General features: G+C 35.6%; 1 protein-coding gene across 3 annotated transcripts in view; it reads left to right on the top strand.

The window, feature by feature from the left end:
• Positions 1-27,617, top strand: part of LOC111161019 (ectodysplasin A) — a 423,110-nt gene that overhangs the window by 66,271 nt on the left and 329,222 nt on the right. For 2 of the 3 annotated variants that reach the window (XM_022524461.1, XM_022524460.1), the window contains exon 2: positions 17,564-17,582. In XM_022524461.1, the coding sequence (XP_022380169.1) occupies positions 17,564-17,582 (19 nt within the window). Of the gene's footprint in view, positions 1-17,563; positions 17,583-19,985; positions 20,020-27,617 lie in introns of all 3 variants that reach the window. The other variant, XM_022524459.1, reaches the window with a different exon arrangement.

Raw genomic sequence — 27,617 nt, 5'->3', positions numbered from 1 at the left:
TCTAGGCTATTCAAAGTCTATTCTCCAAGGAATTTGAAGAGCTCTCAGAATGGATATGTTAAATTAGCTGTTGCAGTAAGAAAGTTGTGTGGATTTTCAATCTCTGCCTCTCTGCTGTCTTCCTTGTCTTGGCACATGCTCAAGTTTCCTCTTCTAAGAAACATTTCCTCAAACCCTGCTTCCCCCTCAAGTTACCCTCTCAACTTTCTTCTTCCTTTCATTGTTATAAATATTTACTTTCTTCTTTATTGGAAATAGCTATTTTTCTTGAAATATACTGGGGGGGGGGCGCCTTGGTGGCTCAGTGGGTTAAAGCCTCTGCCTTCGTCTTGGGTCATGATCCCAGGGTCCTGGGATCGAGCCCCACATCAGGCTCTCTGCTCAGCAGGGAGCCTGCTTCCTCCTCTCTCTCTCTGCCTGCCTCTCTGCCTACTTGTGATCTCTGTCAAATAAATAAATAAAATCTTTTTTTAAAAAAAGAAAGAAATATACTGGAGGGAAAAGAGCTGTAATCCTGCCATCATAACATACAGCTTTTGTTATTTGAGGGTATACTTTTCTCTGTCTGCATGTATGTATATATTTTTCAGTTTTTAAAAAGATTTATTTATTTTAGAAAGTGGGCGCGTGCACAAGTGAGTGAGCGGGAGAGGTGGGGCAAAGGAGAGAGAGAATCTCCAGCAGACTCCCCACTGAGCACAGAGCCAGATGCAGGGCTTAATCTCACAACTCTGACTGAGATCAGGACCTGAGCTGAAATCAGTGGTTGGAAGCTCAACCAACTGAGCCACCCGGTACCCCTATTTGTTCAGTTTTAATCACAGACTATAAAGTTTTATGAGAGTAGAAGGCCTGTTTTGTTTGCCACTGTATATCTAGTATGTGCCTAAAATATTAGGAAGAGCTCCATAATTAAATGTTGAATAGATAAATGATATATACTTTAAATTTATATTTTTATTTTTTCTATTTAACATATCAAACATTTCCTGATTTTCTTCATATTCTTTATGATAGTTAACAAGTATTTTATTGATTTAATATATCATAAATTACTATTTTCCTGTAGTTCGATATTTCAAATAGTTTATAATTTTTTATTATGCCTGACAATGTATGTCTTTCTGTGTTCATGTATTTGTTTACTGTTGTTTGTTGAACCATTTTTTGAGATAAATTCCAAAGAGTAGGATTATTAGGCAAAAGAGTTGAGGATTTTTATTCTATTAAGCTTACTAAAAAAAAAATTGTACATTTCTTAAATGCCTTAGAATTTGGCTCCTACCCTTGCCACTTCAATGAAACACCACTTCTTAAAGGTCACTAATGGCTTCCTAATTGCCAAATCAACCCGCCTGTTCTAAGAACCCTCTTGACCTCTCTTGCAATATTTAATACTAATTTACCATCACTTTCTTGAAACTCTCTTCACTCTTGGCTTGATGACATGGCATTATTTTGGTTCTCTTTCTTCCTCCCTGACTGATTTTTTTGCTTTGAACCTCCTAGATGAAGCCTTTCCCAAGTTTCTCTTCTATCTACTTCAACACTATTATCTATATTAATAACCCCCAAATCTGTATCTTTAGTGTTGACCTCTTTCTTAAACTCTAGTCTTGCATTGCTTGACTCTCTTTAATGCCCGCATAGCATATGTCATCATGTCTTTTTTAAAAAATCATTAACATATAATGTATTATTTGCCCCAGGGGTACATGCCTATGAATCATCAGGCTTAACATATTTCACAGCACTCACCATGGCACATACCCTCCCTAATGTCCATAACCCAACCACCCTATCCCTAACCCCCACCCCCCAGCAGCCCTCAGTTTGTTTTGTGAGATTAAGAGTATATTATGGTTTGTCTCCCTCCCAATCCCATCTTGTTTCATTTTTTCCATCATGTCATCATGTCTTAACAATGAATTAATTTTCCCTCTCCAGTCAGTTCCCCTATTTTATCTCTGATAATGCTACTGCCATCCCTGGAGTCTAGGCAACATGGAGACATTTTGACCATTTTTCCTTCCTTGCTCAATCCATTGCATCAGTTGCTCTGTTACATTAAATTCTAATTCTACAGTATCCCTTTTTTCTTTTGTTTTGTTTTTCCTGAATTCATTCATTCATTCATTCATTCAACAAATACTTAGAACTGTCATATGTCCTGCACTGATTAATGCACCAAGGATATAGGCAGTGAACACGATAGACAAAAATACTGGCCATCATGAAGCTGATATTCTAGTGGGTGAAATATTAGAATGTCAGATAATGAAAGTTATACGAGAAAAAATTAGGGAAGTTGGATAGGGAAGATTGAGACAAAGTGTGTATGTGTGCACAATTTAAAATGGTATACTTCAAGAAAGTTAACTAAGAAGGTGACATTTAAGCAGAGATTTTTTTTTCTTTTAAAGATTTTATTTATTTATTTGGCAGAGAGAGAGAGAGATCACAAGTAGGCAGAGAGGCAGGCAGAGAGAGAGGGAGAAGCAGGCTCCCTGCTGAGCAGAGAACCAGACGTGGGACTCGATCCCAGGACCTGAGACCATGACCTGAGCTGAAGGCAGAGCCACTGAGCCACCCAGGTGCCCTTAAGCAGAGATTTGAAGGAGGTCAGGAAAGGGTTAGATATGGAATGGCACAATTGAAGCATTCCAAGCAGAAGGACTGGCAAGTGAAAGGCCTTGAGATGGGGGAGTATAAGTGTTCCAGAAATAGCAAAGTGACATTGTGATGAAGCAGAGCAAATAAAACAGAGTCATAAGAGGTGTGGTCAAAGAAGGTAAAGGGAGAGAGGGAGAGGACCAGATCTGGTGCCATTGGAGAATTTTGAGAAAAGGAGCAATCTGATTTGATTTTTTTATTAATAAGAAAGCTCTGGCTTCTGGGTTGAGATTAACTGTAGTGGGGCAAGGGTAAAAACAGGAATAAGGAAAGAAACTATTGCATTAAGCCAGGAGAGAATTGATGGTGGCTTGGATATGGACAGTGGTGGTGAAACTAAAGAAAAATTGTTGGATTCTGGATTTGCTTTTGAATGAATATGGGATGTGAGAGGAAACAGCCATCAAAAATGACACCAAGGGGGCGCCTGGGTGGCTCAGTTGGTTAAGCCACTGCCTTCGGCTCAGGTCATGATCTCAGGGTCCTGGGATCGAGTCCCGCATCGGGCTCTCTGCTCAGCAGGGAGCCTGCTTCCCTCTCTCTCTCTCTCTCTCTGCCTGCCTCTCCGTCTACTTGTGATCTCTCTCTGTCAAATAAATAAATAAAATCTTAAAAAAAAATGACACCAAGGTTTGGCCTGAACTGGAAGACAATGGTTTTCAACAACTTGTGTGTCTGTGTGTGTCTGTGTGTGTGCATGCACACGTGTGCCTTTTTATACCTTTTTCTTGGAACTCCCATAAATCATGTTATGTTACCTGTTACATTACATTATGTTGTATTCCTTAATTACTTTTCACTTGGGCTATGTTAGTAGTCTTAATAAATATTCAGTCATAAATCTGACCTCCTCTCCTAGCCTTTCTCCCAGTTCATCCTTTATAAAATGAGGCTTTAATCATATGACCATCTTGATGACTTCCAATTACACTTAATTCAGCAGGCAGACTCCTCTGTCTTGCCTTCAAGGCCCTCCATATTATAAACCCAGTCTATTTCTTTAGCTCTGTCCTTTATTATTCCCTTACATATTCTAAGTAAATTGGCTTACTGCTCCTTGAATATTGTGTTTAAATTAGCATCTAACATGTTATAGATCATTCTTACATGGTATAACAAAATGGTTAAGATCACAGAATCTATAAATGAACACACCAGGTTGGAATTGTGGTTCCATTTCTCATTGTACTTTATTTAACCTCTGTGTCTGTTTTCTATCTATAAATAGGGGTAATAGTAATTCTACTTCATAGAGATTTTTTTTTCTTTTTTTTTTAAGTTAAGGCAGGGATTTTCTTTCCTTTTTTAAATTTTTATTTATTTATTTGACACAGAGAGAATGAGAGCACAAGCAGGTGGAGTAGCAGGCAGAGGGAGAGGGAGAAACAGGCTCCCTGCTGAGTAGGAGCCTGACACAGGGCTCCATCCTAGGAGCCTGGGATCATCACCTGAGCCACCCATGCACCCCTATAGAGATGTTTTGAGGATGAAAAGATTTTATATGTAAAGCACTTAAACAGTGCCTGACAAAGTGCTCTAATGTGTTAGCTGTTATTATGGTTATTACTGTTAGTATTTTTGTTTATTCTCATTCTCCCCTCTCACTCTCCTCACCTCCACCTCCATAATATCAGATCCATGAAGGCAGGAATTTTTGTTGTGTTCACTGCTCTATCTATAGTAACTACGGTAGTGACACATAAGAAACACCACTCAGTAAATATTTGTGGAATGAATGATTGCAGTTTCCTCAGCCTGAGGTCCCTACTACTGTTGCCTCTTTCTCCTGCTCTGTTTCTTAAAAACCCATCGAACTTGTAAGTCTCCTCCTGAACGCCATTTATTCCATGGAACACCTTGTTATTTTTCTGATTCTTCTCCCCAAGCTAAATTTAATCTCTCATTTCTTTGAATTCCTATTATATCTTACTTATGCATTTCTTACATCCCTTACCTTTCTTTCCCTTAGTCATTTGTATCTCATCTTGCCTACTAGATAGTAAGTTCTTAAAGCACGGACTGTATTACTCATTTTTATATCACCTGTAGTGTCTGGTATAATACCTTGAACATACTAGATGTTCAATAAATATATGCTGATTGAATTGAATTTGTCCTCCTATTTATATACATTTTATATGAATTTTCAGATTTCTAAGTCATGCTTCAAAGTATTAAATCTCTATGTAATTTATTTCTTAGGTATCCTAAGTGTTTGAGTTTTTAGAAAGACTATATTTTTTATGTTCAGTTGCAGAAGAGGTACATTTGTCTTAATCAAACCTTGCTTTAATTGCCTAAAGACTGTGCCAGATCATAAATTTTTCTAATGGTAAAAGGGAGGGTTTATCAAATATGGTATCTTACAGCTGGAATTCGGTGGTCTGGTAACTTTTCCTAAGAACCAGGATGAAGAAAAAAGGCTTTGTGAAGATATAGTATGTGTCACAAAATCCATGCACTTAGGCTCATGCACTTATAGGGTAAGCTCCTCAAATCCTCACTCATTATTTACTCATCATTATGCTTAAATCATGATTATCGAATTTCCCAGCCAACGGCTGTGGTGAGGCAATTTAGAAATGTTAGGCTCATAGAAGATAGGAAGGAGGTACGGCTGACTATAAGGAAGCAGACTGAAAAAAAACAAAACAAAACAAATAACAGGCCAAGGACTCACAGCAGTGTGGGACTAATAACCTGTATTGCTTAAATAGGCCTTGAGGGCATCAGTGTGTTATAATATAGTACAGTAATTGATGTTCATAATAATGACCCAAATTCATCAAAAATGATTAAATTCTGATCACCATATTCTATTTATGAAAATAAGCAGCAAGTATTGTGTTTACATTCCTATCCATCAGATTAAATTAAAAATGGTTTGTTTATAATAAGCCTTAAACTAGCTGGACAATGTAGATAATTTGATTTGAGAGATTATAGATAATCAAGGTTTTCCTGCATTTAGTATATACTTTCTTATTCAGGTTCCTCTAACTGGAATTGAAATACAGTTAGGAGGCAGCATGAGGCAGTAAATTCATAAAAATGAATTGTTCATTTACCCTACATTTATAACATAGGAAATACGATTATAGAGCAGATGTTGACTGATTGAAATGCTGTATGCTCAATCATGTTAGTGTTTATTTGATAAGGAATGCCATTTGTTTAGCTTTGCTCATTTATTCAGTGACTGTGGCCTGGAATTTTATTAGATGCTATATAGCTGTACCCACCAGAACGCTGAGAGATGTGGAGCTTGAATGAAATTGGTAAGAACTTAGAACTCTTTAGTTTGGGAAATGAAAATGGAAAGAAGTCTTTAATTTGGAAAGTTTTCAATATTAAACCTCTTGGTTTTGTTTAATTTATATATGGGTACTGGAACACAGAAATGACTAATAAGTTTGGCAATATTATTTTTTTAACTTTTTTCTGAAAACGCATTTTCCTAAAAGTCTTTTTAGTGACTACCCAGAGAGAGAACCAAGAAAATTTCCTGAAATGGAATCATTTACAGCTAACGTGTTTCTGAATAATAGAGAAAACTAAAATTTAATTTTAAAAGTACTTCAATACTAAATAGCTCTTATATTTGAAATAAATTTTCAACTAATTCTTTATTTTCCCTTGGAGCCAGTTAGAAAATATCTTTTGTGTTGTAACAAGATTATAGCAAATGATTTCATGGAAACATTTATTCAAATCTTGTATTTTATTAGCTGGTAATATCTGGGCCTTTGTGATATAGAAATGAGTACAATAAATATTTGAATGAATAGATTTAGGACCTAGATAATTTGGAAGAATCATTTCAAAACTTGGATTAACTATGATATCTAGAACTAGTGTTTTAGGCCTTCTTGCAACATATTGTACAATTCAAGATACAGTGAAACAGATTTTAAAAATTAAGACCTTGGGGCACCTGGGTGGCTCAGTGGGTTAAAGCCTCTGCTTTCCACTCGGGTCGTGATCCCAGGGTCCTGGGATCAAGCCCCGTATCGGGCTCTCTGCTCAGCAGGGAGCCTGCTTCCTCCTCTCTCTCTGCCTGCTTCTCTGCCTACTTGTGATCTCTGTCTGTCAAATAAATAAATAAAATCTTTTTAAAAAAAAAAGGAAAAAAAATTAAGACCTTAAGCAATGTATATTATCTTTTTCAAAAGACTTATTTATTTTAGAGAGGGGGTTGCAAGAGAGTGGGAGAGTGGAGGGAGAGGAAGAGGGAGAGAATCTCAAGCAGACTTCATTCTGAGAGTAGAGCCTGATGCAGGTCCATTTCCCCACCCTGAGATCATGACCTGGGCTGAAATCAAGAGTCGGATGCTCAACTGATCGAGCCACCCAAGTACTCCATTAAGCAGTGTATTTTGGAAAGAACTTTATTTTAAAGAATAAATAGGTTTCTAAACTCCCATCCAAATATTTTTGTGTATATTTCACCCTCTTGAGAAAGGCAGAAGAGGATTTTTAAAAAGATTTTTATTTATTTATTTGACAGATCACAAGTAGGCAGAGAGGCAGGCAGAGAGAGAGAGGAGGAAGCAGGCTCCCCACTGAGCAGAGAGCCCCATGCGGGGCTCGATCCCAGGACCCTGGGATCATGACCTGAGCCGAAGGCAGAGGCTTTAACCCACTGAGCCATCCAGGTGCCCCAGAAGAGGATTTTTAATAGTTGCCATTGCAGGTCAAGAGTTTTTAACCTTTACAAGCTACACAACCTATCTGAAATTGGTTCAAAAAGATGTGGTATTTTATACAAATGTAGCATGTTATGCAGCATTACAGGTTTCTTATGATCTCTATAAATAGCCTTTAAAATGTATTAATTTATTTAAAAATAATAATCCCAATACATGTTAACATGCTCCTTCCTCAAGAGCATTCCTAATGATTTCCCCACAGGTGAACACAATGGCCACCAGTGTAGTTTGGTGTGTTGCCTTAATCAATGACAAGGTGCCAGGAGTTTTACTCATCACTGCTTTTATTTTCAGCAACAGTTTTATTAAGATATAATGCACATACCATACACTTCACTATTTAAGGTGCACAGTGGTTTTTAGTATATTTACAGAATTCTGCAATCATCATCAAAATCAATTTTAGAGTCACAAAAAAGTCCCAAATCTATAATCACTCCCCACTTCCCTCTAATCTTCCCCTCCTCCAATCCCCCAAAACCATTAATCTACTTTCTGTCTCTATATATCAGACTGTTCTGGGCATTTCACATAAATGGAATCATATAATCTGTGTTTTTTTATTATTGTCTTTTTCACTTAGCGTAGTATTTTCAAGGTTCATCCATGTTGTAGCATGAATCAGTATCTTATGCTTTTTGTGGTGAAAGAGTATTCTATTCCATAGATTCTATATTTTGTTTATCCATTCATCAGTGGATGGATGTTTTTGAATTGTTTCTACTTTGGGCTATTATAAATAATGCTGCTATGAACATTTGTATGCATGTTTTTGTGTGGACATTTGTTTTCAGTTCTTTTGAGTATATACCTAGGAGTATAATTTCTGGGTCATATGCTAACCCTATGTTTAACTTTTTGAGGAGCTACCAGACTTTTCCAAAGTGACTGTAGCATTTTACATTCCCACAAGGAACATATAAGGGTTCCAGTTTTTTTCCCCACATTTTCATCAACACTTAATATCTTTTTTATTATGTCTATCCCAATGAATCTGAAGTGGCATTTTGTTTGTGATTTTGATTTCCATTTCCTAAAGGCTAATGATATTAACCATCTTTTTATGTGCTTATTGGCTAATTGTTTATCTCCTTTGGAGAAATGTCTGTGCCAATCCTTTGCCTGTTTTTAAATTGAGCATTCATCTTTTTATTGTTGAGTTGTAAGAGTTCTTTATATAGTCTGAGTATGAGTCCCTTATATATATATGTGACTTAGAAATACTGTCTCCAATTCTACGGGTTGTTTCTTTCACTTTCTTGATGGTGCCCTTTGTAGCACAAAAGGTTTCAATTTTGATAATGTCCACTTTATTAATTTTTTTCTTTTGTTGCTTGTGCTTTAAGTGTTATTTCTAAGAAACCATTGCCTAACCCAAGTTCACAAGGATTTTTACTCCAGTGTTTTTGTCTAAGGTTTTATAGTTTTAGCTGTTACATTGAAGTCTGTGATCCATTTTCAGTTAATATTCTTGTATAGTATGAAGAAGGGATCCAATTTCATTCATTTGCATATGGGTTACGCATGTCCCCACACCATTGTTAAAGACTTTTATTTTCCCTCTTTGGATTGAATTGTCTTGGCATATTTGTGAAAAATTAATTGATTGTAAATGTGATGACTGATTTCTGGACTCTCAACTCTACTCCATTAATCTGTTGTCTATCCTTAAGCCAGTCCCACTGATAAATATGTCTATCCTTATGCCAGTACCACACTGTATTGATTACTTTCTAGCTTTGTAGTAGGTTTTTAAATCAGGAAGTGTGAGTTCTCTAACTCTATTTTTTAAAATTGCTGTGCCCCTTGGAATTTCCATATGAATTTTAAGATCAGCCTGTCAATTTCTACAAAAATTCTGATTAGGAATTTGATAGGGATTATGTTGAATCTATAGATCAATTTGGGAAATATTGCCATCTTAACAGTATTAAGTCTTCCAGTCTGAACATGAAACATCTTTCCATTTATTTAGATCTTCTTTACTTTCTTTCAACAATATTTTGTAGTTTTCAGTATATTTTACACTTCTTTTATAAAATTTGTTTCTAAGTTATTTTATTTCCAGCTTCATTGCAATATAATTAACATAAAATTATATAAATCTGAGGTGTCTGACTGATGATTTTATATACATAATCTATTTCAAAATAATTACCATAAGATTAGTTAACACATAGATCACCTTACATAGTTAACCATTTTTTCGGTGATGAGAACTTAAAAGATTTGCTCTCTTAGCAACTTTCAAGTATATAGTACAGTATTGTTAACTGTAGTCACCATCCTACATTCAATCCCCAGAACTTATTCATCTTATAACTGGAAGTTTGTATTCCCCACCCCTCCCCCACTCCCCTTGCCATGGCCACCACTGATCTTTCTTTTTCTATAAGGTCAGGTTTTTTTAGATTCCACATGTAAGTGAGATCATACAGCATTTATCTTTCTCTGTCTGACTTATTTCATTTAGTGTAATGTCCTTGGGTTCATCCGTGTTGTCACTAATGGCAGGATTTCCTTTTTTCATGACTGAATAACAACATGCTATTATATGTATAGAATATTCTGTATTCTATATAATAATATACACACACACATCACATCTTCTTTATCCATTCATCAATTAAAGGACAGGTTGTTTTTATATCTTGGCTATTGTAAATGATGCTGTGAATGTGGGAGTTGCACATCTCTTCGAGACAGTGATTTCATTTCCTCTAAATATATACTCAGTGGGATTGCTGAATCACATGGTCCCTCTATTTTTTTTAACTTAATTCTAGCTAGTTAACATACAGTGTTATACTACTTTCAGGTGTATGATACTAATTCAACAATTCCATACCCCAGTGTTCATCACAAGTGCCCTCCTTAATCCCCACCACCTATTTCACCCATCCCCCCACTCACCTCCCCTCTGGTAACCATCAGTTTGTTCTCTGCTGAGTTTCTGTTTCTTGGTCTGTCTCTCTCTGTCTTTTTTCCCCTATGTTCATCTGTTTTGTTTCTTAAATTCCACATATCAGTGAAATCATATGCTATTTATCTTTCTCTGATTTCACTTTATGTTATCCTCTCTAGCTCCATGCATGTTGTTGCAAATGGCAAGATTTCATCCTTTTGGATGGCTGGGTAGTATTCTATTGTATATATATAACACACCTTATTTACCCAGTCATCAGTCAGTGGACACATGGGCTGCTTCCATATCTTGGCTATTGTAAATAATGCTGCTATAAACACAGGGATGCATGTTCCCCCTTAAATTTGTATTTTGTATTCTTTGGGAAAAGAACCAGTAGTGCAATTGCTGGATCTTAGGGTAGTTCATTTTTAACTTTTTGAGGAACCTCCATTCTGTTTTCCAGAGTGGCTGCACCAGTTTGCATTCCCACCAGCAGTGCAAGAGGGTTCCCCTTTCTCTACATCCCTGCCAAAACCTGGTGTTTCTTGTGTTGTTGATTGTAGCTGTTCTCATAGGTGTGAGGTGATACCTCATTGTAGGTTTGATTTGCATTTCCCTGATGATAAGTGATAATGAACATCTTTTCATGTGTCTCTTGGTCATTTGGGTATCTTCTCTGGAGAAATCTCTGTTCATGTCTCTGCCCATTTTTAATTGGATTATTTGGGTATTGAGTTGTGTAACTTCTTTATAGTTTTTGGATACTAACCTTTTATCAGATATGTAATTTGCAGGTATCTTCTCCCATTCAGTAGCTTGAATTTTAGTTTTGTTGATTGTTTCCTTCGCTGTGCAGAAGCTTTTTATTTTGATGTAATGATTTATTTTTGTCTTTGTTTCCCTTGCCTCAGGAAACATACCTAGAAAAAAAGTTGCTACAACCAATATCAGAAGTTACTGTTCTAGGATTTTTTAGGTTTCAGGTTTCACATTTAGGTCTTTAATCCATTTTGAATTTATTTTTTGTATGATAGAAGAAAGTGGTTCAGTTTCTTTTGCATGTTGCTGTCCAGTTTTCCCAACACCATTTGTTGAAGAGTCTTTTTCTCACTGGATATTCTTTCCTGCTTTGTTAAAGATTAATTGAACAATTAATTATGGGTTTATTTCTGGGTTTTCTTTTCTGTTTTGCTGATCTGTGTGTCTATTTTTGTGCCAGTACCATACTGCTTTGATTACTACAGCTTTGCAATATAACTTGAAGTCTGGAATTATGAAGCCTCCAGCTTCACAATCTTTTTCAAGATTACTTTGGATATTCGAGTTCTTTTGTGGTTCTATACAAATTTTAGGATTGCTTCTTCAGGTGCTTTAAAAAAGTGCTTTTGGGGTTGCCTGGGTGGCTCCATGAGTTGGGTGGCCAACTCTTGATTTCAGCTCAGGTCATTATCTCAGGGTCCTGGGATCAAGCCCTGCATTGGGTCCTCTGCTCAGTGTAGAGTCTGCTTGAGGATTCTCCCTCTCCCCTTCCTTCTGCTCATACTACTTTTTCTCTCAATTAAATAAATCCTTAAAGAATTTTTTAAAAATGCTCTTGGTATCTTGATAGGGATTGCATTGAATGTGTAGATTGCTTTGTGTAGTATAGACATTTTAATAATATTTGTTCTTCTTCACATGGTTGTTCTATTTTTAATTTCTTGAGGAATTTCTATGTTGTTTTAACAAGTGGTTATACTAACTTACATTCCCAACAACAGTGCAAAGGGGTCCCTTTTTTCCTACATATTTACCATCTCTTGTTATCTGTTATCTTTTTGATAATAGTCATTCCAATAAGTATGAGGTAACAGCTCATTGTGGTTTTGAATTTCATTTTCCTGATATTGGCCTCCTTTTCATGTATCTGTTCACCATTTGTATATCTCCTTTGAAAGAATGTCTATCTAGGTCATTTGCCAATTTTTAATTAGATTATTGTTTATATTTTGGTTTTGATGCTACTGTAAATGGAGTGTTTTTTAATTTAATTTCCAACTATTCATTACAAGTATAGACATGCAACTAATTTTTATATTCATCTTGCATCTTGTAAACTTGCCAAATTCATTTTTTATAGGATTATTTATTTTAGAAAAAGACAGCATGAGTGGGAGGAGTAGAGGGAGAGACAGATTCTCAAGCAAACTCCATGCTGAGCATGGATCCTGATGTGGGGTTCAATCCCAGGACCTGAGCCGAAACCAAGAATCGGATGCTTAACTGACTATGCCACTCAGACTCTGCAACTTCCCAAACTAATTTATTAGTTCTAGTAGTTTTTGTGGATTTCTTAACATTATCTTTATATACTATTATGTCATTTGTGGGCAGAGATAGTTTTACTTCTTTTCCAATCTGGATGTCTTTTATTTCTTTTACTGCCTAATTTCATAGGTAGAACCTCTACTACAATATTGAATAGAAGCCGTGAGAGCAGATGGCCTTGGCTTGTTCCAGTCTTTCATCCTTTCATATTACATTAACTCTGGGTCTTTCTGAGGTACCCTTTATCCAGATGAAGAACTTCTCTTCCATTCCTAATTTGTTGAGTGTTTTTTTTTTTTTAATCACAAAAGGGTGTTGAATTTTGTCAACTTTTTTTTGTCTTTTGAAATAATTCATTGGTCTTTTTTCCTTTATTCTATTCATACGGTATATTTCATTAACTGATTTTGTTATGTTAAACCTTTTATTCCTGGGATAAATCCCATTTGGTCATGCTGTAAAATCCTTTCTATATGTTTCTGGTTTCAGTAAGGTAATATTTTGTTAGGGATTTTATGGCTATATTTATGAAATATTGGTCTATAATTTTCTTATGATATCTTTGCCTGGTTTTGGTATGAAAGTTACACTGACCCCACAGAGTAAATGGGGAAGTGCTCCTTGCTTTCTACTTCATAGAAGTGTTTGTGAAGGATGGCTGTTAATTGCTCTTTAAATATGTATTAGGGACACCTGTGTGGCTCAGTGGGTTCAATGACTGCCTTCTACTCAGGTGATGATCCCAGGGTCATGGTATCAAGGCCCTGCATTGGGCTCCCTGCTAGGCGGGGAGCCTGCTTCCCTCTCTGCCTGCCACTCCCCCTGCTTGTGCATGCTCGCTTTCTTTCTCTCTGACAAATAAGTAAATAAAATCTTTAAATGTGTAATAAAAATTCACCAGTAAATCTGTCTGAGCCTAGGCTTTTCTTCGTGAGTTGTTTTTTAATAACTAATCTCTTTACTTGCTGTAGTTCTATTCAGATTTTCAATTTCTTCTTCAGTCACTTTTGGATGTTTTTATCTTTCTGGGGATTTGGCCATTTCAGCTAAGTTGTCTAGTTTGTACACATACAGTTGTTCATAGTATTTTTACATCTGTATAGTCCCTAGTAAGGTCCCCATTCTCATTCCCAGTTTTAGTAATTTGGTCCTTCTTTATTTTTTGCTTCATCAGCCTAGTGTTTGTCAGTTTTGTTGATCTTTTCAAAGAATATAAATAGCCTTTTGAGAAAAGAAGCAACAAATTAAAAATTAGAAGGCAGCTAAGTAACCACTATATAGTGATGTCACTGGTAGTGTATTATTGACTACTTGTTTCTTAATATCTGGAGACTAAGTTGCTTCATTTATAAAATGGGGCAGTGAGGCTTGCTTCACTGATCTGATTCTAAGATTAGATGAAATAACATGTAAAATCTCAAGCATATTACCTGTTCATGGTAGACTTTCAATAATTGCTCATACCCTTTTTTTCTATATCATTATGCTGACCCCACTTTAACTTATTATTCTTTGGTTGCCAGTCTAATTCAATAAAATAAACATTAGAAATTACTTTTCTCCTAAAGTCTAAAATATATTTTTCTGCATTTTCTGCCTATCAGAGAACCAAGTTGATGTTCATTTTCTCTAAGAGTTAGGGACACATCAATTTATGAATGTTAACAGGTGAAACAATGATAGTTTAATATTAATCTAGATGATTCTTAAAGCACAGCTGAGATCCTATATAATAAATTATTATGATCTGTATTATTTTAATCTTTTTTTCTCACTTCAGTAGTAATTTCATTTTCCTATCAAATATCCATAGAGATAATTTCTCTTCTTGAAGGGGAGCACCATCTCTGTGATAACTTTAATGTTTTTGAGAGACCATTATAACCTTTTAATGAACTTTATGGTAATTTAATACTGCTATAAAAGTTATCAAAAGTGCTTTCAAATTGTGGTATACACAATTTGAAAAAGTAAATAAAATTTCAATTTTCAATTACTTGAAAAAGTAAATAAATTTACTTTTATTTAAGTAAAGAGAGGGAGCTCTGCATTGGGCTGGTGAGAAAGGTACCTCTGATCCAATTTTACTTTTTATTAAAAGTTTTACATCCCGTTAGTAGAATTGACATTTTCTCTTTCCTGAGTATCCTTTGGCCTAATCTCCTCCATAGATTCATACCCTCATTGCTTGCTATTAATTTGGGGAAACAACATTTTTCTTATAAACTTTGAGTCAGTGAATAACGACTCCTCTTTAGAAATAGGAATTGAATGTTATTTTCACAAGTATGAACTCAATGTTTGGCTGAGATTCTTCTGAAATGAGGAAGATTTGATAATGCCTCACTTCATATGTGTCTGGCTAGCTGTGGTAATATGTATCTCATGAGCCCCATCACTGGCTTTACCCTGCGGATGACTGACATAGCTGGAAAAATTGAATTGCAGAGTAGGATTATAGTTAAGTTATGATAGGATCTCTGTGGTCCACACTGACACAAGTAGATCACAAAACGGTCATGATTCTAACACTGATGATAGGAAAGCACTCCATCCCTTCAGGGCCCTTATCAGTAGTTACCAGAAGCAGCTACTCATCTCAGTAGATCCCCAACTCCAGCCATAAGACTTTTTTTTTCCCCTGTGGGATATAGATGGTGAAGACTCCTGAATGGATGAGAATTCATTTCTAAGAGACCTCTCTTTTAGACAACTCATACTTTGCTGCAATGTGATCTTAGTCAAATTGTTCAACTTCCCTGAGCTTCAGTTTTCGTATATATAAAGTATAGGTGGTGATAACAGGGTGGTTGTAAAATTTTAACAAGATGTGTGTAAAGTTAAAAAAAAAAGATATGTGTAAAGTACTTAACATAGTACCCAGTTAATTGTAAGGAATCTTTGTCGAAATACCTTCTCTCTAATGTCCCAGCTGGGTGTGGCAACAGACTTATTATTAAAGCTTTCTCTGACTACATTTAAAATTTTGGATTTTAGACTATTTGATTTTAAATCTTGTTTAAATGTTTTATAGATTTGTGCAAGCTAATTTACTACAAGTAACAAACCATGTTTGTTTACCCTGTCCTGTTACTGCAACTAACTCTTGCCACTGATGGTGTTTTTTTGGTTTCTGTCCAACCCATGAGTATACTAATTTATATACTGCCACAAACTTTTATAATCCTGTTGTACTTTTAGTACACTTTTAGCGCTACTTACTTATCTAGGATGGCTCAGGCCCCCAGCTCATCCTGGCCAAATGGTATCTTACCAGTAAAAGTAGATCCTTTTGGCTGGTACGGTTTTGTGGTAGCAGGAAATGAATCTCAGTAGATGAAGAGATTCTTGCATTATAAAAGGTGAGAGACTTACATCTACTTTGATGTTATTACCTCAGCATGTTTATGGTCCCCATAGGTTCTTAAAATTAGAAGATACTTTAAAGATTATCTTGTCCCATTCAATAATGATATCAGACATACATTGAGTTTTTATTGTATGCCAGGCACAGTGATACTTACTTGCATCATTTCATTTAATTCTCACAACAACCTGCAGAAGTATCCTATTGTTATCTGGATTTTTTGTAAGTGAGGAAATACAATCAGAGGTTAACTTGCTTTGGTTTACACTTCACATAGTTAATCAAGATCCAGGTTTCAAACCCAAGTCTGATTCTAGAACTGCATTCCTCAATACATTATATAGTAACTCTCCTATACTGCAAGTATCTCCTCTAGAGTATTCTTGCAAGATTATTCTGTATTCTGCTGGAATATCTTCAAGGATGCTCAGTTTACTAGTCTCCCGAGGCAGCTCTTTTTCCATTATTTGACAAATTTAGTGGCTAGTGGGAAAAATGTTGAGCTAAAATCTGATTCTTTGTAAAAATGAAAATCATGCACTGTTAGAGTAGGAGAGACTAGGAGATTGTCTTACTCATTCTCTTCATTTTACAGATGAGAAATTTCAACCTAATGAAGGCAGGTGGACAAGATCTCACAGGACTTCCAGAAATTTTGTCCCCTGGAGCCTGACAGAGTAACTCTGTTCTATGTTCTTTAGATCAGTACTTTTAGTGTTTAAGATAGCTTTTATGATTTATGATTTCTCTTAATTTTACCTTTATGCCAAACATCCCAGTTTTTTCATTCCTACTTTGTATGAATGATGTGCAGGATTTGTATTATTCTAGAAAGGCTACTTGGAATATACCCTCAGTTATTTATTTCCTCCTTTAAAATGGAGCACAAAGAACTGAACCTCATACTTTAGAGATTATTTGTCCAGTCCAGAGTACAGTGGGATTATGCCTTTAATTCTATCATTAGACTTCTATTAGTATAAATTAAGATTACTGTAGAATTTTCTTTTCAGCAGCTGTTTTGTGAATTGTGGCCAGATCAAAAGAAATATTTCTGAGGCAAGAGACATTTCTGAAGTCAGAGTTCTGAACCTCTAATTCAGGACTTACTTTTTCAGCACTGAATGTCTGCATGTTGGTTTTATTAGTAATCTATTTGTGAATAAATAGAAAAATGAAATGGCATTTATAATTATGTATTAGATATTTTTATACCTATATATGTACATTTGATTAATTTATATGCACCAACATTTTCCACATTTGCATTCAAATCTCATCTAGATGGACTAGCTTATAGACCATTGACTTCAAATGTAATTGTGGGGGCACCTGGGTGGCTCAGTGGGTTAAGCCTCTGCCTTTGGCTCAGGTCATGTTCCCAGGGTCCTGGGATCAAGCCCCACATCGGGCTCTCTGCTCAGCAGGGAGCCTGCTTCCGGCTCTCTCTCTGCCTGCCTTTCTGCCTACTTGTGATCTGTCTCTGTGTCAAATAAATAAACAAAATCTTAAAAAAAAAAAAATGTAATTGTGAAGTTAATTCTTACCTGGACAGTATCATTAAAAGAAAAAGAAATTGTAGAATGAAGACAGGATCAGTTCTGATTAACTTTTACTAGTCCTTGGATTATTCAAGAGGGATTTTTAAAGAAGAAATCTTAAAGAACAGGAGGGAAGCACTAAGGATTGAACCTCATTTTATCCCACTTTAGATGATATCAAAATTATTTTGCTACAGGGCACCTGGGTGGCTCAGTCAGTTAAATGTCTAACTCTTGATTTCTGCTCAGGTCATGATGTCGGGGTCCTGAGATTGAGCCTTGTGTTGGGATCTGCATTCAGCACTGAGTCTGCTTGGGATTCTTTTTCTCTCTCTCCTTCTGCCTCTCCCCTTGTTGGTGCTCTTCTGCTTGCTCTCTCTCTCTCAAACAAGTACATATTTTTTTTCTAATTATTTTGTTACATTAATGTTTTAATATGTAAATGTTTACTCATTGTAGTATATAGAACAGTCATTTACAAATATTTAAGGATTTTTGCCTTTGAAAAGTCTTAGCTTCCAAGACTACACTTTTTTGTACTTCAATTTCCTTAATTATGAAATGAGGATAAGAGTACTTAGAATGCTCCTCAGCTTCCCAGTCACCCCATACAGAAATTCCTCTGTCTTCCCACTTAACTTTTCTACTGCTTTAAACTACTCCTAGGAGCTCACATATAAATTTTATAAATTGTGATTACATGTACATATGTTTTATATCTCCTACTAAATTTTAGTCATCTTCAGGTCATGAGTTAGTTTTTGTCTATTTGACCTTCATAGTTTCTGGTTTAGTGCTTACATATTAAAATACACTTAAATATTTCTTGTAATCATTTTAGTCGCTTTATTTAAATCATGATTTTTGTCTCTTTTTTTAAAGATTTATTTATTTATTTTAGAGAGAGAGAGAGAGAGATCCAGTGGAGGGGGTAGGCTGGGGAAGGGCAGAGGGAGACAGATTCCTCAAGCAGATTCCTTCCTGAGTTAGGAGCCCAAGTCACAGCTTGAACTCAGGACTCTGAGATCTTGACCTGAGCCGAAGTGAAGAGTTGGCTTCTTAACCAACTGAGCCACCCAAGTGCTCCTGTGTCATCTTCTAAAGAACAGCAGGAATTTATTTAGGCATACGGAGCAGAATGAATAAGAAACAAGTAGAAAAAAAGGAACAAAATAAGTATACTTGACAAAAGAACCAAATTAGGAAGCACACAAGGAATAAAAAATGTGTGTGATTTAAATTTAAGCAGAAAAGCATCAATGACTATTTTAAGAAGTCTGAGGGAGAGGACTAAGTGACATTACTCTTAGTGATAAGTGAAATCAACTTGATTAGGCATGGTAACTGTTGTAGAGAAGCAAAATTAGAAGAGATGGGGCAGTGAGATGTGAATCACTGATGTGAGAGAACACTCAAGTCATAGTTCTTTTTATCTCTAATAGTTAATTAGTAATCGTTCCCAAGTGTTCTGAGTATGAAGAAATCCAAGGAAAGCAACTGCTTTGGAATCAAACAGCCTGGCTTTGCCACTTAGTTGTATGAACTTAGCTGAATTACTTAATTTTGTTTACATTGTTTCCACTTACATAAAATGAATTTTTTATCTACTGCAGAGGATTGCTGTAAAGATCAGATAAGGAAGTGTGCATCTCAGTGTAATTGTGTTACACATTTAAGAAACATCAGTTGTTGCTGGTTGTGTCTTCATGAAGTTTATTTACAGTAGGGAAGTGAAAAGGGATAATAAAGTGGGAAGTATGACCAGAGATACTATGTGAGTGAGCTGGGTGACATAGAATGAAGTTTGACTGGGAGGAACTAGGTGGAATAGTAGTAATAATTACTTATAATATGTAATTATTATTATTGATATATATGTTTAGCACTTAATGTTTTCCAGTACAATTGGTCTACACTTCACTTCAACCTACTCCAGCCCTCTAGAGATCTGATTGATTTTGGTATATGTGGAAAAGCTGTTGTTTATTAAGATGGTGATATAAAGAAGAGTTGTGATTGTCAAACCTGACACCTTCTCCCCCTCCCCCACTGCCCCTTACTCATTGCCCTAATACCTGTGATTAGAGGGGGTTGACATTAGTCAGTTTGCTTACCAGAAAATGTAACAAACCCATTCACCTTTTCTCTTGCTCTCATTTTTGTCACACACACACAACCTTCACTCTTTTGAGCAGCACTTTAAATAGAGTAATGTTTCAGTTTATTTGTGGAATATGGTCTTTGAGGTGTGGGACTTAAAACTTCAATGAAACCACAAGAAAGTAATGAGGAGCATAGTTCAGCAGGTGGAACAAATTTGTTAAATCTGTTTTGGGAAAACAATAACTGGTTTTAAAGTAGTAAATCAGCTTCAGGTTTACTGTTTCATAATCAGGGTGGGAACAAGGGAAGAGAGAATGTATAGGTTTTCTGATGACATCTGAGAGTATAAGTATTATCTCAAATATGGCAGATTCCAGTGCGGAGCAGAACTCCTACTCACATCCAGAAAAAGTGGGAGGCTTGTCATTAGCTCTACTGTGAGGCAGATATGACTTCAAAAGAACCCATTCACTTCATCTTGTATATATTGTAGTAGATAACAATATTTCAAACTATCACAAAACAAGGAATTTGGAGGATGAGATTAAAGCCTAACATGTACTACATAGAGACAATATTCTTAAGGCAGAACTGGACAGAGATATTTATTGTAGGACTTTTATTGGAAAAGAGTGATTTTTTCCCTCCTTTATCTAAAACAGACCAAAAATATCAGAGAATCTCTGTGTTAGAACGGACATAAAGATCATCCAGCTTAAACCCTCATCTCCTCTGTAAATCATCTCTACAACATCTCTACCAAGTGGTGATCCTAGGCTTCAAATGTGTCAGTAATGAAGACTATGCCCTCACCAGAAATAGTCTATGTTGTTTGCAGACTAATCTAATTGTTATTAAAAGTCTTCCTTATTTAATTAATACTGCAGTCAGCTACCCTGTGCATCCCCTCTACAAACTCATAAACTCTCTTCCACTTGATAGCCATTCAGATAGAAGACAGAAATCACCATGTACCCTTCAATTATCTCCCACCTGCTTTAGACTGAACATCTTCCAACTGTTCCTTTGTTACTTTGTTGCACTTCCCACACTGTATTTTCATAATTTTAAAGGTGTATTTTCACACATCCTCTGAGTGCTGAGCTCCATAAGGGCATGGACCATATCTTATATTTGAATGTGTATGATATATAACAAGTATTTGAATGAGACAAACATGGTACTAAATCTCTTCTATGCTACTTTTGTTTGGGTGTTTTCTGGTTTGTCCTTCATAAACAAATACTGAATGCCACATGCCAGCGTTTAGGAATGTAACAGTGAAAAGAGACAGACATAGTCCCTGACTTCCTGGATCTTAAAATCTATTGTAAAATATAGACAAGGAAATGAGCAGCACAATATAAGGTGATAAGGCTGCAAAACAAAAAGGGCACAGCTCATGGCTTCCAACCAAGGCTTTTTGAGGTCAGAGAAGGCTTTTGTTTGGTTGGTTTCTTTTTTGGAAAATATTCTGTTTTCCTCTAAAATGTTTTATAAGAATAATATTTTAGATGTGATCTGACCAGGCCTGATGATCACATTCTTCATCTGGATATATGTCTGTTGTTATAGCTTCAGGTGATGGGCCATTTTTAAGCTTACTACTCTACTTACTACTAATGAATGCTATTCATTCAATAAATTTTTATTGAACACCCACTATGCATGAGGAGCTGTGCTAGGAACTGGCACTACAACAATAATTAGAGGTAGATTTATGATGAAGCTAATAAAACTTAAATTCTAAGGCCCCTCACTTGCAGGTGCCCCTTCCAAGGCCCTATAGCTAGCTTTGTATTTATAATTTCATATTATTTTTCTTTTTTAAAAGATTTTATTTATTTATTTGACAGACAGAGATTACAAGTAGGCAGGGAGGCAGGCAGAGAGAGAGGAGGAAGCAGGCTCCCTGCTGAGCAGAGAGCCCGATGCAGGGCTCAATCCCAGGACCCTGGGATTATGACCTGAGCCGAAGGCAGAGGCTTTAACCCACTGAGCCACCCAGGCACCCCTATATTGAACATCTTTTTCATGTACTTCTCTGTCATCTTTACATCCTCTGTTGTTAAGTGTCTTTTGAGTGCCATGTCTTTTTTCATTATCTAGGAGGATTCTTCTTTTACTGTTGATTTTTGACAGTTTTTCATAGAGTCTAAATATGTCCTTTGTCAAATATGTAGTTTGCAAATATTTTCTCCCAGTCTGTAACCTTGTCTTTTTATCTGTTGACAAAGGCTTTCAAAGAGCAAAAGTTTTTAATTTTAGTGATATTCACTTTATCAATTTTTCCTTTTATGGGTCATGCTTTTGGAGTCATGTCAACTCTGCCTAACCCTAAGTCCCAAAGATTTTAACCTTTTTTCCTAAACTTTTTATAATTTTACTTTTACACTTAAGTTTGTGACTTATTTTGAGTTAATTTTTGTATAAGGAATGGAGATTAGGTCAAGGTTAGTTTCTTTGCCTATGGATATTCATGGTTCCAGCACCATTTGTTGAAAAGACTATGCCTTCTCCATTGAGTTGATTTTGAACCTTTGTCCAAAAGTCAGTTGAACATATTTATGTATTCTTATTTCTGGGTTCTCTATTCTGTTACATGGATCTATATGTTTACTTCTCCAACAATACCACACTGTTTTGATTACAAGAGCTATATAGTAAGCCTTAATATGTGGTAGAATAATACTTCCCACTTTTTTGTTCTTTTCCAAGGTTGTTCTAGCTATTCTAGGGCTGTGCCTTTTCAAATAATTTTTGGGTAAGTTTGCCTGTCTACAAAATTCTTTCTGGGATTTTGATAGGAATTATAAACCTGTAGATCAATATGAGGAGAATTGACATCTTTACTAAATCATCTTCTAATCCATAAACACAGTCTATCTCTCCATCTATTTAGATATTTGATTTCTGTAATCAGCATTTTGTAATTTTCATCTTGTACATGCTTTGTTAAGTATGTAAGAAATTCCATTTTCTTCAGAGCAGTTTTTCTTCAGAGTATTTTCTTCAGAGCAATTGTGTTTTTTATTATTTAAGTATAATTGTTTTATTGGTTTCAGATGTATAATACTATTGATTTGACAGTTCTGTACATTACTCAAGGTTCACCATGGTAAGTGTTGTCACCATCTGTCACCATATGACATTATTACAATATTATTGACTATATTCCCTGTGCTATACTTTTCATCTCTGCAGAGTGAAGGGGACTGGGGAGAAGGATGGAATAGGTAAAAGGGATTAAGACGTGTGAACTTCCAGTTATAAAATAAGTCACAGGTGATATTGTGTTTTTAATTTTGGTTTCTGCATATTCATTGTTAGTATATAGAAAAGCAATTAAATATTTGTGTGTTGATCTTCTATACTGTGACCTTGGTGAACTCACTCATTGGTTTCAGGAATATTTCTGTACTTTAATTGGGACTTCTACATACACATGGTATCTGCACATAGAGACCGTTTTCTTCTATACACTGTTTTTCTTCACCTTCCAGTACTATGTTGAATAACAATATTAAGAGCAGGTATCCTTGCCTTGTTTTAATCTTCTTCTGTTTTTCATCATTAAGTTTGAGGTTAACTGTAGGTTTTCAGTAGATATTTTTATCAAATTGAAGTCCCTTCTATTCCAAATTGCTGAAAGGGTTTTCTTTTTTCATGAATGAGTATTGAATTTTATCAGATACCTTTTCTGCATCAATTGATATTATCATATGATTTTCTTCTTTAGTATGTTGATTATGGTTGATTATATTGATTGATTTTTGAGCACTGGATCAGTCTTGGATTGTTGGAATAAACCGTACTTGTTCATGGTATATAATTATTTTTATGTATTATTGGAATCAGTTTGTTGATATTTTGATGAGTTTTACATTTAAGTTCATAATATTGGCAAATTTTCTTTTTTTGTATTGTCTTTTATCTGATTTTGGTATCAAGATGATATTGGCCTCATGAAATGAGTTGGGTAGTGTTACCTGCTCTTTTAATTAAAATTCTTCTTTAAATGTTTGGCAGAATTCTCAGGTGAATCCAGCTGAGCCCAGAGCTTTCTTTGTCAGGAACTTTTACAAATTGAATTTTTCTGTTGAATAAAACTGGAAATTATAAAACACACTTCTATATAATCCAAGAAGAAATAGCAAAGGAAATCAAAATTTCCCATTGCCTATTACTGATTTCTAGTTTCATTCCATTGTTAGATAATATACTGTATGATTTTAATTCCTTTACATTTATAGAAGTTTGTTTTATGGGTCAGGATATGGTCTGTTTCATGAGCACTTGAAAAAGATGTGTATTCTGCTTTTAAGTGAAGAGTTCTATGTACATAAATTAGATTCTATTTGTATTTTTCCAATCTTCTATATCCTTGTTAATTTTCTCTTTTGTAGTTCTATCACTGGCTGAAGGCAGGGTGTTTAAGTTCTTTGAGGTTTTTTTTTTTTTTTTAAGATTTTATTTATTTATTTGACAGAGAGAGATCACAAGTAGACGGAGAAGCAGGCAGAGAGAGAGAGAGAGAGAGAGGGAAGCAGGCTCCTTGCTGAGCAGAGAGCCCGATGCGGGACTCGATCCCAGGACCCTGAGATCATGACCTGAGCCGAAGGCAGCAGCTTAACCCACTGAGCCACCCAGGCGCCCAGGGTGTTTAAGTTCTTAACAATTAATCCTGGATTTTTCTATTCTCCATTTAGTTCTTTCAGTTTTTTTTTCATGTATTTTGTTTGAAGTTCTGTTGTTTGTTGTGCACACATTTAGAATTGCTACATCTTCCTGGTGGATTGGTTCTTTATTATTATGTAATATCCTTGTTTGCTTGTAGTAATTTTGTTTGCTCTGAAATCTACTTTATCTGATATTAATGTAGTCATTCTTGCTTTTTTAAAAAATTAATTTTTGAATGGTGTATCTTTCTCAACCATTTTACTTTCAACTTAAGTTATTGAATCTGAAGGGAGTTTCTTGTAAAGAATGTTAAGGGAAATTGGAAGGGGAGGTGAACCATGAGAGACTATGGACTCTGAAAAACAATCTGAGGGTTTTGAAGGGGCAGGGGGGTGGGGGGTTGGGGGAACCAGGTGGTGGGTATTAGAGAGGGCACGGATTGCATGGAGCACTGGGTGTGGTACAAAAACAATGAATACTGTTACGCTGAAACTAAATTAAAAAAAAAGTTCTTTAAAAGAGTGTTGGACAAGGAACACGACAAATTGAAATTTTTAGACCTTGTTTATTTTAAATATCCCTGGCTAATACAAATAATATTTCACATAATTTTAACATACTGGTTTTATTCACTTATTTACACTGGAACAGATGCTCACATTTAATCTGTTAAGGGTTTCAAGTGGATCAGATTTACCTGTGTATTTTCTAAAATAATAATAAATTACTGATAGCTCAAAAAAAAAAAAAAGAATGTTATTGTTGGGTCATGTATTTTTAGCCACTATGTAAGTCTGTTTTTTGATTATTATATTTAGACCATTTGCCTCTATTTTATATATATATATATATTTATATATTTTTATATTATAATATATATTATAATATATATTATTACCATTATATATATATAAAATAGAGGCAAATGGTCTAAATATACTATGTATGTGTGTGTATATATATATATATTTTAATGGTGCCTCCTCTAAGGTAATATATATATTAATGGTGCCTAAATCTGCCATTTTTAATTTTTTTAATTTAAATTTTATTTAAATTCCAGTTAACAAACAATGTTATATTAGTTCAGGTGTACAGTGTAGTGATTCACCAATTCCATACATCACCTGGTGCTCATCATTAAAAGTGCACACCACATGGATGTAGCTAGAGACTATAATGTAAATGAACTCAGTCAGTAGAGAAAGTCAGTCATTTTATTATCCATTTTGTCTGTTTTCTCTGATTCTCATTCTTTTGTTTTCCTTGTCTTGTTATGGGTTACTTGAACACTTTTAGCTTGATTTATTTATAGTGTCTTTTTTTTTAAGATTTTATTTATTTATTTGAGAGAGAGATAGCAAGCAAGTGAGCATAAGCAGGGGGAGCTGGAAAAGGAGAGGGAAAGAGATGCAGGGCTTGATCCCAAGACCCTGGGATTATGACCTGAGCAGAAGGCAATTGCTTAACTGACTGAGCCACCCAGGCACCCCTATTTATAGTGTCTTTGAGTGCATTTCTTTATATAATTTTTGTAGTGGTTGCTCTGGGTATTACAATATTCTATGTGATTAACAGTCTACTGGTAACCTTTTACCACTTCAAGTGAAGTTAAGAAACCTCATTTACATTTACATCTCTTTACCTTCCCCGTAGTTAAACATCATTACCTAGTGTCAGATGGTGCTATACTTTTTGTTTCAATTACCAGAAAAGATTTATGCAACTCAAGAGAACAAGGGGAGTCTACTGTGTTACCTATATTTCTGCCCTTTCCATTTGTTCCTTTTTCCTTCCTAATGTTCCAGGGTTCCTTCTTATCATTTTCTTTGTGAAGGAAAGAAGAACTTCGTTTGGAAGAAAAGAACTTCTTTTGGCCAGTCTATTAGGGTAGGTCTGCTAGCAATAAATTCTTTTAGTTTTTCTCATCTGAAAATACTTGTTTCCCTTTCACTCCTGAAGGATAGTTTCACCAGATATAGAATTCATAGATGACAGTTGTTTTCTTTCAGAACTTGAAAAATATTGTGATATTTTCTACTGGCTTCTGTGGTTTTAGAATAGAAACCATTGGTCTTCAGATTGATGTTTCCCTATAGGTAATGTGTCATTTCTTTCTTTCTGCTTTCAAGATTTTGGGGCAGGGGGTGGCTTTAGTTTTCAAAGTTTTAATTACAATGTGTCCTGGCATGGATTTTTTTTTTCCTTGAGTTTATCCTATGTAGAGTTCGCTCAGTTTCCTGGATGTGTCTTTTACCAAATTTTGGAAGTTTCAACCATTATTTCTTCACATATTCTTTCAGCCCCACATCCTTTCACCTGTCTTTCTAGGACTTAGGTGATACAAATTTTGGATCTTTTGTTACTTTTCCACAGGTACCTGAGGCCCTGTTCATGTTTTTCCGATCTACATTTTCTTTGTTGTTCAGATTGGGTGAACTCTACTGTTCTGCCATCAAGTTCACTGATTCTATCCCTTATCATCTCCATCATTCTGTTGAGCCCTCCAGCAGTCTTATTTTTCCTCTCATTATATTTTTCAGTCCTATAGTTTCCATTTGGTTCTTTTCTTATAATTTCTATGTTGAGGTTTTCTATTTTTTCATTTGTTTGAATAAGATTTGTAAAATGGTTTTTTGAAGCATTTTTTTGATGGCTGCTTTAAAATCTTGTGAAATAATTCCAACATCTGATTCAGCCCAGTTTTGGCCTTAGTTGGTTGTCTTTTCTCCTTCGAGTTGTTATTTTCTTGTTTCTTGGTAGGATGAGTGATTTTTTTACTGTATCATACATAAATGCATATCTATCATATTAGGAGATTCTGGGTCCTATTTAATTCTTTTATTTTAGCAGACAGCTACATTGCTTAGGTTTAGCATGAGGGTCTGGCCTACTTTTGTGGGTTCCAGGGTAGTTTGATTTTCATAGACTTTGTGGTATAATTTTGGTTTGTTTGGTTTATGTGGTGCTGCTGGGCTCCCACTGGTCCCTGCTGGTGACGCCTGATGGGAAAGAAGGGGTTTCCCCAGGCCTACCACTGCATGTCTCTGAGTGAAGAATGGGCACAGTGGGTTCCTCTACCTGTCTCTGGGAAGAGGATGGGAGTATTAGGTCTGTGAGACAGAGAAGCTTCCTGGAACTGGGATGTTTTTTGTGACCTGAGTCCTATGTCTGGTTTTGTCTTCCCTCCCAGTGTCTTTGGGTAGGGGTACAGAGTTTTGGGCCTGTAGGGACAAAGAGGCTTCCCAGACCAGGCTGCCTGCTATAGCTGGGTCCTTCTTGTATGTGTTGCCTGTCATCCTCAGGATTTCTGTGTGGGCAAGGAGAGT

Source organism: Enhydra lutris, unplaced genomic scaffold, assembly GCF_002288905.1.
Source record: "Enhydra lutris kenyoni isolate GAN:26980312 unplaced genomic scaffold, ASM228890v2 scaffoldscaffold81, whole genome shotgun sequence".
In the NCBI taxonomy this organism is placed as follows: Eukaryota; Metazoa; Chordata; class Mammalia; order Carnivora; family Mustelidae; genus Enhydra; species Enhydra lutris.
The sequence above is the reverse complement of the archived record's forward strand: the minus strand, read 5'-3'. Positions and strand labels throughout refer to the sequence as shown.